Source organism: Falco cherrug, chromosome 7 (assembly GCF_023634085.1).
Source record: "Falco cherrug isolate bFalChe1 chromosome 7, bFalChe1.pri, whole genome shotgun sequence".
Lineage (NCBI taxonomy): Eukaryota > Metazoa > Chordata > Aves > Falconiformes > Falconidae > Falco > Falco cherrug.
In genome coordinates, this window is record NC_073703.1 from 44996112 (window position 1) to 45010591 (window position 14480).

Here is a 14480-nt window from a genome sequence, read left to right on the forward strand (position 1 = left end):
TAAAAGGATTGTGAAGGGAGACATTATTTTTGGAAGCTCGATTGTTAGTCTGGGGAAAGAGTGTATCTAAGACATTTTCATGCTCAAAACAGTGAAGATCATAAAATGAACTTGTAAAGTTTGGACCTGGTCTCTTCAGGCAACTAACTAAACCTATGATGATGTCAGTGGTGTACTTAAAAGATAGCCGTGGCTGAACGAAGGGGGCTAAGAAGTAAGACCACTTCAATAGTGTGTATGGCTGGAAGGGACTACTAGAAAACAGAAATGGAAACTTCTTCTTTTTTTTTTTTTTTATGAAGCTTTTTATTCAATTGTTAAATAGAAAGAGGTAATAACTTAACTGTGCAGACAAAAGGAGAAGCACGCCAGATGTATAGAATTCATACATCTACATGGCTTGGGGAATAAACTTTCTCAGGAAGATGAAAACTTCGATTCTTAATAGAATTAAATTTCATACTGATCCAAGCCAGAACAGCAGCAAAGTAGGAAACACGTAATTTCAATATTCACAGAATAGGTTCTTCTTCATTAAGTCAGTTGTAGAAGTTAGGTTTTCTTTGGGTCTTCACTGTAAGTGAAATGAAAGAATATTTAGCTTTCAGAGCTCTGACCAAACTGTAGTATTAATAAAGTATGTAAATGATAAATCACATTTTATCTGACAACTAGGATTGTTTTATGGCTGTTGACACATCAAAGTGGCATGGGCAGTTTTCTTATTCTTCTTCCCTTCCATAGCTACAATGGACAGAAATAGACACTACATAGACCCAATGCAAAATTGCTGGTTTGGTTTGAGTATACAGTTAAGTTACTGCATTTCAGTGGATTTATGCAAACTCTGTGTGCTTGTTCTCACCCCATGGCAAATACAAGGTCATATGATATGGCTGAGCTTTCTCACACACTATTGCACTTCTGTACAGTTGCTGTAGGCTCCAGATATGCACACATGCATGTCTTTATTCCAGCTGATACATGCTAACTTAGAAACCTGTTGTTAACTTTACTGTATAGCTGTGGCCTTGGGTCTTCATTAAATAGGACTGAAGAAAATGTGGTTTCGGTGAATACATTCCAGAGATCCTGACCATGGAAATACTGCCTCTCTTCTTGCCAGGGCTGGGTGAGCTAGTTCACTATAGATATGTCTTACTCTCTGAACTGTGTGATTGAAAACTGCATCTTTTTCAGAGGAGCAATATATTTAAATACTGCATTATGATTTATTCTCTTTCTACTGTACTAGTAACACTAGCAGTAACATTAAATTGATGTCACCCTTAATGGCACATGCTTTGGAGTGGCACATATCTGAGAGGCAAGGTGAACAGTGAATCACCTGACTAACACCATTTGTTCTGACCATGGCCCCATCTGCCTGAATGAATGAATGGTGTTGGTGTAGGACTGTTCCATTATATCAAAAGCAAGGTAGGTAGTGATGGCTCTTGTAGAGAGTAGTTCCTCAATGTTTTTCCTCTGTGAGAAGGAAGGTTGATTTGACACAGATTGTTTTTCTTTGCCATTCTCTTTGTTCTCAGACCTACCAGAAGTAAAGGTGGCTCGGAAACCAGAAGCTGTACCAGCACCATCTGTGACAAATTCTACAAGCATAAGATTACTAGAAGCAACTACATCATTGGGTATCTTTGATCCACAGGTCTTGTCCATTAGAACTGCAGAAGACTTGCTGGATCCATCATAAACTTTAACATAATCACCCTGACAGCCTCTGGTTGTCTGCAGCTCAAAGGCTTGAAAGTGCAGAGAAATCTGGAAGGGAAGAGAAAACCAGCCTTTAATATATGTATGTGACTTCTTTCACAGAGTGTCCTTTAAAACAGACAGAATCTAAGCTGTAGCCAAGCCCAAACTGGAACTGCTTAGCCAGCCTTGCCTCTCATCCTCTGAAGTTGCAGAGTTCGGATCTAATGGGCCTATGACTGAATGCTTCCGTGCTCAGATTGCTTTGCCTTGATTTTGTAAGCCTGAAGCCCAAAGTATGGAATTTTTTCAAAATCGCAGGTCTGCAGTTGGTTTTGCCCATACCTGGCTTAAGGTGTGAAGAAATAGAGACTAGGCTGAAATGTCTCTCATATTATCAGGCAAGTAGAATGCAGACAAAGCACAAAATGCTTAGCATAGAAAGATGTAAGTTCAGCCATATTCCAAGACCACTATTGACCTGTGATTACCTTTCTGGATCGGGTTCGGATGAGCCAGACACAGTTGGTATTGTCTGAGTAATTTCTGGGGTGGTTGGCAGAGCTCAGTGACCCAGACGCTTCATCAAGAATAGTGCTGCAGCGACCTGAGAAAGAAACAATGTTTGCAGGCTTGCAGAAGCTTCCACTCATTTACAATTACAATTACAATCTCTTCAGAATGGACTGTTCTCAATTTTCTGATCTGTCAGCATTCATTTCAGAGTACTGGTATGATTAAAATGAAGAATATTGTTGTCCTAATTTTCATGTAATGCATAAGTATCTGCATCAAAATGTAAAGTGGTGCTTGGAAAAAATGTTAGCTTTTATTGATTAGCTCCAGTTTAGCAAGGGATCTCTTTCTGCACCTCTACAAAGACTGACAGGTTTCAGCTCACTGCAATTGGTGACGTTGTTTTCCACTGAGATGGGGAAGTCAAGTGATGTCAGAAGAGTCAAGCGCATATATGATGCCTCTGCAATGCTCAAAATCTAAGCTTAGGAGGAGGATTTGGGCTTTCCTCTGTGCAAGGGGTAATACTTTATTAGTCATGTTTTTTTCCCTTTGACTGATTTCTCTGATTTTATGGAAGAATTTATTCTAGCAGACATTAAAATTAAAGAGTTAAAATACATACATATTTAGAATGACAGCTTAAATATGAAAACTGGACAAGGCATCATGACATGGTTCCTGTTCAGAGGAGCCTACAACTGTTTTGGTTTGGCTCAGGTCTTAAATACAAACTGCAAGGAGGAACAGAGATGTCTGGCTCTTTGTGGGGTTTATAGTTGTCTCCTGAGCTGTAAGAAACCAAATTATTTCAGTGAAGTATATAACATGGTATGCAGTTAGGCCAGTTGCACAGCAGCCACTTACGCCGATAGTGAATGTGTTAGATTTAATTTGGAAGCACAAAACATTTTCTCACTAATCACAATGTGCCTCCAAGTTCACCTTTGCATTCCCTCCCAGGTTAACCCTAATGGGTACCATGAATTTAGGAGAAGAGTCTCACAGTCTTTGATGAGAAACTGCTGTCTGCAGTGTGCCCAAGCATCTCTGTGAAGGATCTGGGTGGAAGATGAAAGGATGGCTTTGAGATACTTACTGCAATTGTAAAGTTTGTTGATTTTGGCCACGTCCAAGTTACTCAGTCCCTGCCTCTGTCCAATAGGTACTGATCCATCAGGAATTGGTACAATAGTTGCTTTCCCAGTGGTATTAGTGAATGTGTAGCTGCAAAAAACATGGAAAAATATGTTCTTTAAGTACAATTACTTCTTTCAGGAATTAATGGCATGCTTTGGAAAGAAAACAAGAATTGTACATGTGTCATTGTGATTAACAGTGCTGTTCAAATAGGTTTAATTAAGATGTCCAGCAGTAAGCTGAGTCAATCTCAAGATGCCCTCCTTTGTTCCCAAGCTCAGCTGTACATGGTTCCTTGTATAACAGAGCTGTAGAATTGTTTGGATTGAAAAAGACCTTTAAGATCATGCAGACCAACTGTTAACCTAGCATTGCCAAGTCCACCACTAAACAGTGTCCCTAAGTGCCACATCTATGCATTTTTTAAACACCTCCAGGAATGGTGATTCCACCACCTCCCTGGGCAGCCTGTTCCAACACTTGACCACCCTTTCAGTGAAGACATTTCTCCTAATATCCAATCTAAACCTCCCCTGGTGCAACATGAGGCCATTTTCTCTTAGGGAATGGCTTGTCTGAACTCACTGTTTTTCTCAGAAGGGGGAATGGGGAAACTTGTAGTCAAGAGAGAATTATTATAGAAACTAAATCTAATTTAAGATTTGCATTCCAACAAAAGCGATGCCATGCTGCTACTTACGGGCCATAGTGCATTACTGAGGAATAGTCATATGGAAGACCCAGGTTATTGGAGTTTTCAAATTTCTTGAAGTCTGGTCTGTCAGCTGTAATATATGATATTGTACTTAGAGTATGCTTTCTATCTATTCCCTTCAGGGAAGAAGGAAGAGTTGGGAACAGTTGGATGTATCTACATCACTTTCTACATTGAGGAGTTCAAAGGTACTTACCTGGACTGATGTACTCCCACATGATCTTTACATATTTATCCCTGTCACTTCGAGAATGTTCATGCAAAAAGCCCAGAGCATGGTCCAGTTCATGTTGAATTATTCCTTTCCACATGCAGCCTCCTTTCATCACAGAGACAGTCTGTCCACCTCCTACTTTCCCATAGTTGGACCAGCAGCTGAGAGAGGCATTGAACACCAACAGAAGACTTATGGGATTTTTATCATCAGGCAGGCAAAGGGACAGTACAGAGAACCTTGCTTCACACACATCTTGTGGGAGTGGAAGGATTCCTTCCTGTCCACTGTGATAGTCAGAGCCTACAGAAGAGCAAAACTGGCCACAGCATAGGAAACAACACACATGTTCATCATCACTAAAGCTTCCTGGAAGACCTTCATTAGCAGGGAGGCTCCTTCATCCTGATTTTCTGTACTCAGTGACTTTAACTCCCTAGAAATAACAAATTTTTTTTCCAAAATACTGAACAATGTGTCAGAGATGGACTAAGATCAACAACAATTTCAAGCTAATGGATATTAAACAATTCCCCTGTAGGCTCTGATTCTGAAATTGACAGCCAACTGTGATTCAGAGAACTGTTTATTTCATAAGATGAAATTAGTTTTGCTTGTGCAAAAAAGACCTACAGTAATCTGTTATATGTTGTGCCTAAGTGTGCATTATATCACACAGAAATCATGAGCTTAGAAATTCTTTCCACCTTAATGGTGTTGTCCCATGATCTCCATCACTTCTTTGGTGAGTTCCTGGTGTAACTGCTCAGCCCTTGCACTAGCAAGGTATCCAAGGAGGATGCCTTGGTGGCACTGTGATAAAACATAAAGTTTCTTCTCTAAATCTATTCCTTTTTCCTCTGTAAGGTCACACAGAATGAGTGTCATGATGAATTGAAAAACAATGTAGAAATAACTTGTTAATCTATCAATCAACTCACCCATCCGCAGATTTAATGCTGAGGTAGTCACGTTCTGTCTTGCGCTTCACAAAACTAATACAAGTCAGTGTTTCAAATTCTGCCATGGCATCATGAATCCCCTTTATGTGGCTCTCCTCTAGAGAAGAAAGGGTTAATTTAGGGGGTCACACAAGGGCAATGACAGGTGCCATTAAAAACTCACAAGTCCTCAGAAACAGGGTAAATGAGGGACAGCCTAGGCTCTTTCTTGCGTTTTGCTCAGTAATGTATTTCATTTAAGATAATAATAGTCTGGAACCAGATTCTCTATATCCAGATATTTGTCCAAATGGATTCAAGGGGGAGCCTTTTTTTCTCAACTACTTGTTTTAAATTATAGTGGTGATTGTTGATGTGTCTTCTGGTTGGACACTGGGAGACAGCTATGGGAAACTATTTTGCTAATGAAAAATAGGTGAGGGAAACCACACTGCAATGTGTGGCATGAACCTTATACAGGCAGGTATTCTGGCAAGTACCATTACCGGAGATGATCATTCTTGCCTCCAAGAGACCAGACCCAAAACATTATGGATGCAAACTTCTCAAGCAAATTTGATCTCTTTTCCTTTTTCCTGTTCAGCTGTTTGTAATTTACAATTCATCTGTGCTAAGCAAATCCTTAAAAATTATTTAATCAACTGTTTGTGTGGCCACTACAAGGAGGTTTCTACCTGAAGCTTACTGGATTAAAAAAAAAGATAACAATTAAAAAATAAAGAAGAATTATCAAATTTTACACCCACCGTAAGTAGGATCCAAGACATAGGGAACACGAACGATCCCATCTCTGGACTGGGGCCAATTGCAATGGCGACAGCTGATGGCACTGCGACTCCTTCGTGGAACTATGTCACCTTCTTGCAAGTACTGAGAGCTGCCTGTGGTGAGAGAAAAGGGATGGAAATGTCTGAGCCCTAGATTGCTGTATGCTTGCTAAGCACACTTGGAAAAGTGTTACTATCAACTTATCATCCTTTTCTGGTTTTCCCTAAGCTCCTGACTAACATGAGAAATGGACCACTGGGCTATAATTCAGGGGTCCTCAAACTTTTTAACCAGGGGGCCGGCGCTGGATGAAGTGGCAGGCAGCCATCTGCAGCTGCTTGGTTTCCCCCCCCCCAACCCCTGGCACGGCGGGGGGGAGGGGGGGGGGGAGGAGCGGGGCGGGGGTGGTCTGTAAATACCGGGGGCCGGATTGAGGACCCCTGGGCTAGATGGACATTATCTACTTGCCTACCTTTTCTGCTGTATTCTTAGCTAAGAGAAGAGGGCAAGCTCCAGCTCTGTTGGGTGGGGTTGAGGCAAGAGGGAATGACCGAAAGCAGTTGGAATAGTGAGAGGGATGCTGCACTTTGGTACTATTTCATTATCCATCATGTGACACTGAATGAATGGCATCAAATATCCACCCAGAAAAGGTGCTAGGCAAAGGCAGGAGGTGCCAATAAGGAAACTCAAGAAGGCAAGCAAACCAAAAAGAAGAGTATTGTCTAGAGAAAACTACTGCAATGTTTGGAGCCCAGTAGTAAAACTTCTTGAATGACTGCTAAAAGGGAAGATGTGAGGAAGACAAGCTGATAGAATGGGGGATGTTTGGAAAAAACAAGGAAGAGAAAGTCTGGAGCAGGGAGTGTGGAACTGACCATAACTTATCTAGGAGTCTGTACTACAAAGCCATGTGATAACTGAACACAAGTGATGCTCGCATTCAAGAAAAAGGCCATTAAACAATAAATCATTCAAATACCCAAGTTCTCTTTTTATGTCCAAAAAATGACAAAGATGCCAAGAGTTAAAGCTGTCTGAATAGTTCAGTTGCCTGCACACCTGGTATTACCTTCAGTATTGACACTACAGATTTCAGATGCCATGGGGATTCAGCAGGCCACACAGCAGTCCCAGTGGCCTGTCTCTGGGTGTCCCTAACATGATGGTGTTTAAAATGAGGGAAATATTTGCACAGATTGTGGTAAGACATTGTACCTCCCACATCACCCCTATAAAGCAACAAAGGGAAACCCATGATAAGCAGGGCTTTGGTGGCATTACCTTTGTTAACTTTCAGAATTCTGTTAAAAATAACTTCGTCCTCAGAGGCAGTCTCTGTAGGCAATGGAGATTCTGCACAGAAATACAAGAGTATCATTTTCTCATTCCCAGGGAAACTACAAATCCTGATTTTTAACCTGATGTGTTTCCAGGGGCTCACTTAGATTGATCAGTCCCTGACTACAATGATGCATGGAAAACTTGCAGAGCCTATTTAGGGACTGGCATGGTGTTCAGTCATGTAGATATTTGCTCAGTGACACAATCTTGTGAACCTCCCTGCTGTGGTTATTTTGTCATTAATCCAGTACCAGGAACCATTCCCTTTCAATCTTCCCCTCTCTCCCTTTTTTAAATTTGTTTTTCCCAAGCCATTGCATTTTAAGGCCTGGACCTTTGGCTCGTATAAGTCTGTATTGTCCTGCTCAAGCGGCCAGCTGGCTGCTCCGTGCGCTCAGACAGCAGTTTTCCTTTGGCGTGCACAGTTCACACTCAAACCCCCAACAGAAGACACCAGGAGCAAAAAAGGATGGAGGGCAGTCCTACTGCTTGCTGCTGGCCATGAAAAATCCTTGAAACCAATGAAACCAGAACTGCATTCCTATTCCATGGGTTGGACTGATGTCCCCATCTAAGCCCGGCATCAGGGACTCCTAGGCCTTACAAGTGGCACCAGCCAGCTCTGAGCATTGTGCAGTCAGTCCTGACATCAATAAAAAGCATGAGCACGTGGCCTTGGTGTTTCTGTAACCTTTGGAAGAGGCTTAAATCAGGTCATTATCTAAGAAGAGCTAATTTTAGCAAAAGTAACAGCTGAGGTTTTTAGCAAGACCAAGCAATAGGCCAAAACTCAGACTCTGCTTTGAAATGAAATATTACGGTAAGTGCATTTAATATTTCTTCCTTAAGATTAATTTGTGTTAAGAATGTGTTATTTTCTGGCATAACTGGGTAGCCAATAATCAGTACTTCTATCAAATACTTACATTTAGATGGAATAATACATACCGAATATATCCTCTTGCGTAGTAACCTGCGAGAATGATGCACTAGTATTATCTCACACTTTATACTGTAACATGAATATCAAATAATATAACATCCAAAGGATCAAAATGCTACCATTGAAAGTATCCTTTACCAGTGCAGTCTTGAGCTTTTATATACTGTGCCATGTGTGAAGAAGTACCATGGTGTGGTAGATATTCTTTTCTGATAACTTGGCAGATACGGAAATCATCAAGGGAATTAGTGCAGAAGAGTTGGGAAATGCAATTTGAAGTGTAGAGTAAGTTTCAGACCTTCCAGCTTTATTTATGTCCCTGCTAGTAGGAGTGCAAGGCTGTTGAAATTGCTGATTAAGTCCTCCCATTATCACCTCCTAACACAGCGGTGAAAGGCTGTGGTAAGTAGTGCTTCTAGGGAACTGTGGGGCTGGTACCCAGCTGTGGGGGTCATGTCTGTAGCAAAACAGATTGCCACACTTATCTTGCCTTTTATATATAAAAAGCAAGTTTATGTTTTCTCTATGACCCCGGAGAAGGCAAAAGCTTCCTGGGATGTGGCTATATCTGGACATTATGGAGCAATAAATGGAATAGGGATGGAAACTGCTCACTCTGTTACACTGTTGATCTGAGAAGACTTTCCAGCACAGATGGACATACAGGTGGAGTACATGAGTCTTGACCGCAATTTCCACAATGCTGAACCCCAAAGTGATCAAAAGAGCAGATAAAGCCGTCCTTACCTCAGTAGGTTCTGTTGCTGCAAAAAGCAAGGAAGAAAAAGGCAAGCAAAAGGGGTGAATTAGATTTTAAACACAACTTCACAGTGTTCAATAGCACAGGCATCCTCAACCACAGAAAATCCTTTGGCAGGTCCCTTTGCTTGGTGGGGAACAGAGTGCACTAACCAATGCATAGGCACAGAAACTAAATTGATGTTTTGACAAACACCTATGAAAAATCCTACTAGATCACGCTGAGGGACAGAATCCTGGTCATTTACCATCTAAGAATAAGCAAAGGATTTATCAGCTTCAGTGTGGAAAATGACAAAGGAAACTAGGGACAAGAATATGCTGTGTCCCTAGATTTCACTGCAACAGGTGCAGGCTAACCAGCTCAACAATCCTCTGGTTTCACAGTATCAAAGACTAAAATTATAGCATGGGATGAAGGCTATAATTTAGCATGGTGCAAATAATCTCAGCTTCAGTATGTACCTGACAGCAGCTTGGAACTATTCTGAGTCCTAAGGTGTCTTTCTAGTGTGATGTCTTTTGGTTTCTGCCGAATGTCAGTTTCTAGATACAAACACGGAAATGAAAATATTATCTGATATATAAAATTCTACGCAGACATTTCATTATAATATCATAGAAGTTTAGAAATTGCAAGGACCTCCAGAGGTCACCCAGTTTGTATGCTTTCCCTAGGGCAGAAACAGTTTTATCTGTGTTTTTCCTGACCACAGTCTGTTTGACCTGTTCTTAAGTATGATGGATATGCCACGAGCCTGTCTGGCAATCTCTTCCAGTTTGCCAATAATTGCACTCTTCTTTGTCAAAATATAAAGCCACTTTTTTTTTTCCTATCCAACGCTGACACAGGGAATACTTATGGAAATAGTTCTTGTTTCTAAACCTAACATTGTTCCTTATTTTTTTGACCATGTTTCTTCAACAGAAGATGTGCCAAGCTCTGTCACACCTTGCAGCACCTTTTCCTTTCCACAATGTTTATTGCCTAAATGTACTGAGGGGACTTCCTGCTATTCAGAAGCTATCTAGAACCTGCAACAGAATTGCTTTTATTGAACCAAAAGGGCTTCAGTCTGTCTTTCCAAAATGTTACTTCAGTTACATGGCAATTGAAGTCCACTGTAATGATGGCAGTTTATTACAGAAAAGTTCAGTCAGTTCCCACCAGCTGCATCAGAGAGATCCATGGCATCTAAAAATGTTCAGCAGGGAAACACGTTTTTGAGATGGGTTGACTGGATTCAGAATTCATGTACCCAGAAAGCACTAGATTAATTGACTAGTTAAAGTCAGTGGAAATCAGGCTCCAGATTCCTAGGCACATAAAGTCTGCAAACCCTTTTTAAAACCCAAATCAGGTATCATAGAAGGCATCTGCCACGTCCTTCAGAAAATGAACATCTGATGCGATACAGCTTTCAAAATGATACAATTCACATTTTCCCTGCACTGTAAATACTCAAAGATGTCTGCAAAGGCACAAAAAGCAGTAATGATGGTAAATTAAAGCTCACTGTATGTATTTATCCCAGTAATCCTGCAGCTTTGAGTCTCAGCTAACTAACTACTTTGAAATTGAGCAAGCACAGCTCCAAATATACTGAGTGGTAATTTTACAACATCCCTTTGCTTCCATGTCATAAATGACAGCTCAAAAGAAGAATTGGTTACTTTTCATTAGCCACTTACTTGCTGTGACTATGTTAAGCAAGTTTTTCCAAGGCCTCTTCCTCTCACAACACATCACAGCTGTGTTGTAAGCTAAGCTTGTACTATTTGTTTTCTACCCCAGCACAAAGCAAATCTTTCTCTGACACCTGAAATCTCTTTTTCTTACTCCTGTGCTGAGGTAGGCACAGAGGTAAATCAGCAGCAGTCTTTTTGTAACACTCAACTTAATGGAAAGGTATCAAAATGTCTTATGAATATTTTATTTTCAAGCCTGTGAAAGCACATCTAAATTAACCTAACAAAACATACTCCAAAAGTATGTGTAAAGCACAACTGTGTGAAAACACATCTGTAGTCAGCCAATAACAAATTAGGAAACATAGCTTTATTTAAAAGGCCTGAGAGTCAGTGCTTTCACATACTCTGAAGCCAAGTCATTCACACACCAAGGTGTGTGATACACAGTCAAGGATTAACAGTTCTCTTCAAAATACAGTATAAATTCTACTTACTTGTTGTGCTGTTTCCATAGCTGTCCTGCAAAACCAGTAAGTAAAAAACATTATTCTTCCACAGCTCATAAATGCAGCAACAATATCATCAAAATCAGGCCAAAGGGGGGAACTAAATTATTAGATTGGCTTTATATATTATTATATGACTAATATTTTTCCTGCAGGAACTTTATCAAAATGGGTTTTCACAGCTTCACTCCAGGAAGAACAGGTCAATCAGAAGATGGAGTACAGTTGCATAGATCTGCTCTCACCTGAATAGGGAAGCCCAGGGCAGCGTGAAGCAGAAATGCAGTGAAGACTAGGAACATCTTCAGATCCATTCTCCAGCCCTGACAGACCACCGGTGCGTGTCCTTGCCTCTGCCCGTTCAGGAACCCTGCCGCTAGATATACCAGCAGAGCCTGCTCTGCCAGGGCTGAAAAAAACTGCCCCAGCCAATGAGGACCCTAGCAGGAAGCAAACTTCTTTTGCAACCTCAACAGCCAGTTTAGCCTCTGGGCATCTCCCAGTGCTGTGCTATTGCTGTCACAGTGATCTATAGCATCCCTTGTCTTCATACTGTCATTCATGCTGTTCTCTAGAGCTGTATCAGCCTCATGCTTGTACTGCCATGCACTTCCCCTGTTTCCTGGAGGATCTTTCCTTAAGTGTTCACTTTGATACCACCTAGGAAGCCCTCCTGCCTGGGTGACTTTCCAGAGTAATGTATTGTTGGGATTTCAGAACATAAGTGATTTTTTTTATGTCACAGAAAGCACAGAAGACTATGGCAGTATTGTATTGCTTTGCAACACACAGCACATCACTACTCAAGTGAGGTCATGTCTGTGTCTTCCCTGGGAAGATATCCTTCGTCTTCTCAGCTTATAGTTCTACAAGTAGAATTTTTGTTTCCTCCTCTGTTTCCTGATGTTTCATGACATCAGGAACATTTCCTGTGTTCCATAATTTCTGGCAATCTGACAGTTGTAGGTGCCCTCATGAGCTTTGTGAAAAGCAGAGGGGAAAAAAAGACAGCAGCAGCATAAGCAGCACTTACTCATTTTGAGAACGATTAACAGATCTGCTGCTTGTGGAGTGCACTCGTCCAGAAGTGGGTGTAGGAAGCAGTGAGCAGACCTAGCAAGAAATGCTTGTAGGAGGTAAACCAGCAACCACTGAGCCTCTCATCACAGCAACCTCTTGCCACAACCACTTCTCACTGCAAACCTCTGCTTGGCAAATCATTTGCTGAAGTGTCTGGTCTCTGATACACATTTGTTTTCTGTCACAGTACACTCCCCATGCACAGAATAGGAAACAATTACAGAATGTACATATTCTGTCTCTAGATCATGCTAGGGCTCAGGTACCCTCAGAGTAAGTTTTAAAACACTCACACTGTTCTTCTTTCTGTATTGAATAAGATGTTCTAGAAGTTATCCATGCTGGTGAATGAATCAAGAAGCAGCAGAGGGCTTTGCACCTATTTGTCTCCAAATACCCAGTCAAGGCTAGCAGTTACATGGATCTGAACTGCATCGGTGGGGATTACTCTTCATTTTAGTGGAGGAAAGTTCACAGTCACACATTGCTACCTATTTTAGGAAAGTCTGGGCTGACAAAGTCCAGGGACAAACTTTCATTACCCCCACAGGGAGGCACTATAGGGGAGTACTACTGTTCCCTTTGAAGTAAGGTATGCCCTAGGCACCAGAGAGTAAAAAGCAGGGTAGCACATGGTCCTTTCGACCATGAAAGAACAACGATCAAGCAGGCATTGTCAGCATGCTAATCCTGCTGACACAGGCAGTTTGTGTGTCCTCTGTGTGCAGAAATGTTTGCACTTAAGCAATGCTAAATGCCTTTCTTCATATTTGGGTTTCATAGGGATGGAAATCTTCCTTGTGCTGAATCAAAGTTGTGCAGATCTGGTCTGCAGTCCTAGAATGGTTCTCCAAGTTTCTCACTCAAAACAAGGGCAAAACAAACGTCTGTGATGCCAGGTGCCTTGGTATGCCAAAACCGTACAAAAAAAGACACTGCAGAATGGGACTTGTGTAGAATCTGCTTCCATTAGAGTTTAGGGGGAAAAGGGAAGGGTCAGACTGCACTCAGAGAAAACCAGTCCAGGAGCAAAAAGAGGGATCAGCAAAAGTGAGGGAACAAGACAAACTTAAAAAGCAAGCTAAGAAGGTTGGTACCTTAGCATCTTTATAGCATGTCATTGGGAAAATATTACAGCCTCCTGAGTGAGTGATTAACCGCCTGTGCTCAGGAAAGAGCGAGGGAACTGGGCTGGCAAAAAGGGTGGTGCATATTTTATGCCGAATATGCTAATATGCTGACATATTAAGCAGTTGATCAGACAGCTGCATGCCACCTTTTCTGCATGCTGACACTAGCAATGACAGGGGAGATTGCTGTTATGATCAAGAATGTGGCTGAAAATGCTACAGCTGGCAAAGTACACACAACAGAGAGGGGGAGTGCTGACACTCATGCCTGCTGCTCATCCTGAAGATCTTATCAGCTTTGGTTTGTGCCTGATACTTAGATTCAATATTTGGTTATTTTCCTAAGTGAGGTGTTCATGGGGGAGGACTTGTCAGCGATCCTGTTTTCAGTAATCAAAAAATTACCTACCTTTTCTGAGATATTGCCAAGATAGGACATGGTTTTACCAGATGCGGTCAGGCTGGTACCTCCAGCAGAAAAAGTGCCACAGAAGTTGTCTTGGACCTTTAGGAACCAAACTAAGCCTTAACAAAGAGATGCTGTCTTTGCATGTATAGAAGAAAAGCATGAGTGAAATTTTGTCAGACTTGAGTTCTTCTGTGTGTATGTCTCAGTTTCTGATGGCCAGTAGGACCACACAGACTTTGCAGATGTGAATAATGATTACCAGGTGTCCAAAAACAACAACAAAACGTCAAGAATTACTTGGACAGTGTCATACTCTGCAAGATGTCTGTCAGCAAAAAGACCACTGATCCTGAAAGGCTACTGCAAAACTTGGAGTTATGCCTGAGGATGTATGCTGATTTGCAGAGACCTATATGCATAATCAAGAAAAGAATTTACAGACGTGCAAGTGAAAAAATGTATTTTCTCTTCTGTTGCATATGGGAGTTTGCTGTAAAGTGGACATAGCCAAAACCAAAACAGGAGATGTATAAAAGTTACAACACTTCTGTAGATGTCTTTCAGAATTTGCTCAGTTGTGTGTCATTTA

At 41.4% G+C, this 14480-nt stretch overlaps 1 protein-coding gene across 1 annotated transcript; it reads right to left on the minus strand.

The window, feature by feature from the left end:
* Positions 1-337: 337 nt before the first annotated feature.
* Positions 338-11641, minus strand: ASTL (astacin like metalloendopeptidase). The gene is made up of 13 exons (XM_005446939.4): positions 11518-11641; positions 11261-11285; positions 9063-9079; positions 8321-8345; positions 7313-7384; positions 6007-6141; positions 5240-5357; positions 4281-4459; positions 4070-4154; positions 3329-3456; positions 2205-2320; positions 1557-1782; positions 338-574 (listed from the first exon to the last, which is right to left on the minus strand). Exons 1-13 carry the CDS (start codon positions 11584-11586, stop codon positions 540-542), a joined length of 1230 nt encoding a protein of 409 aa, XP_005446996.1. The 5' UTR covers positions 11587-11641; the 3' UTR covers positions 338-539.
* Positions 11642-14480: the final 2839 nt, after the last annotated feature.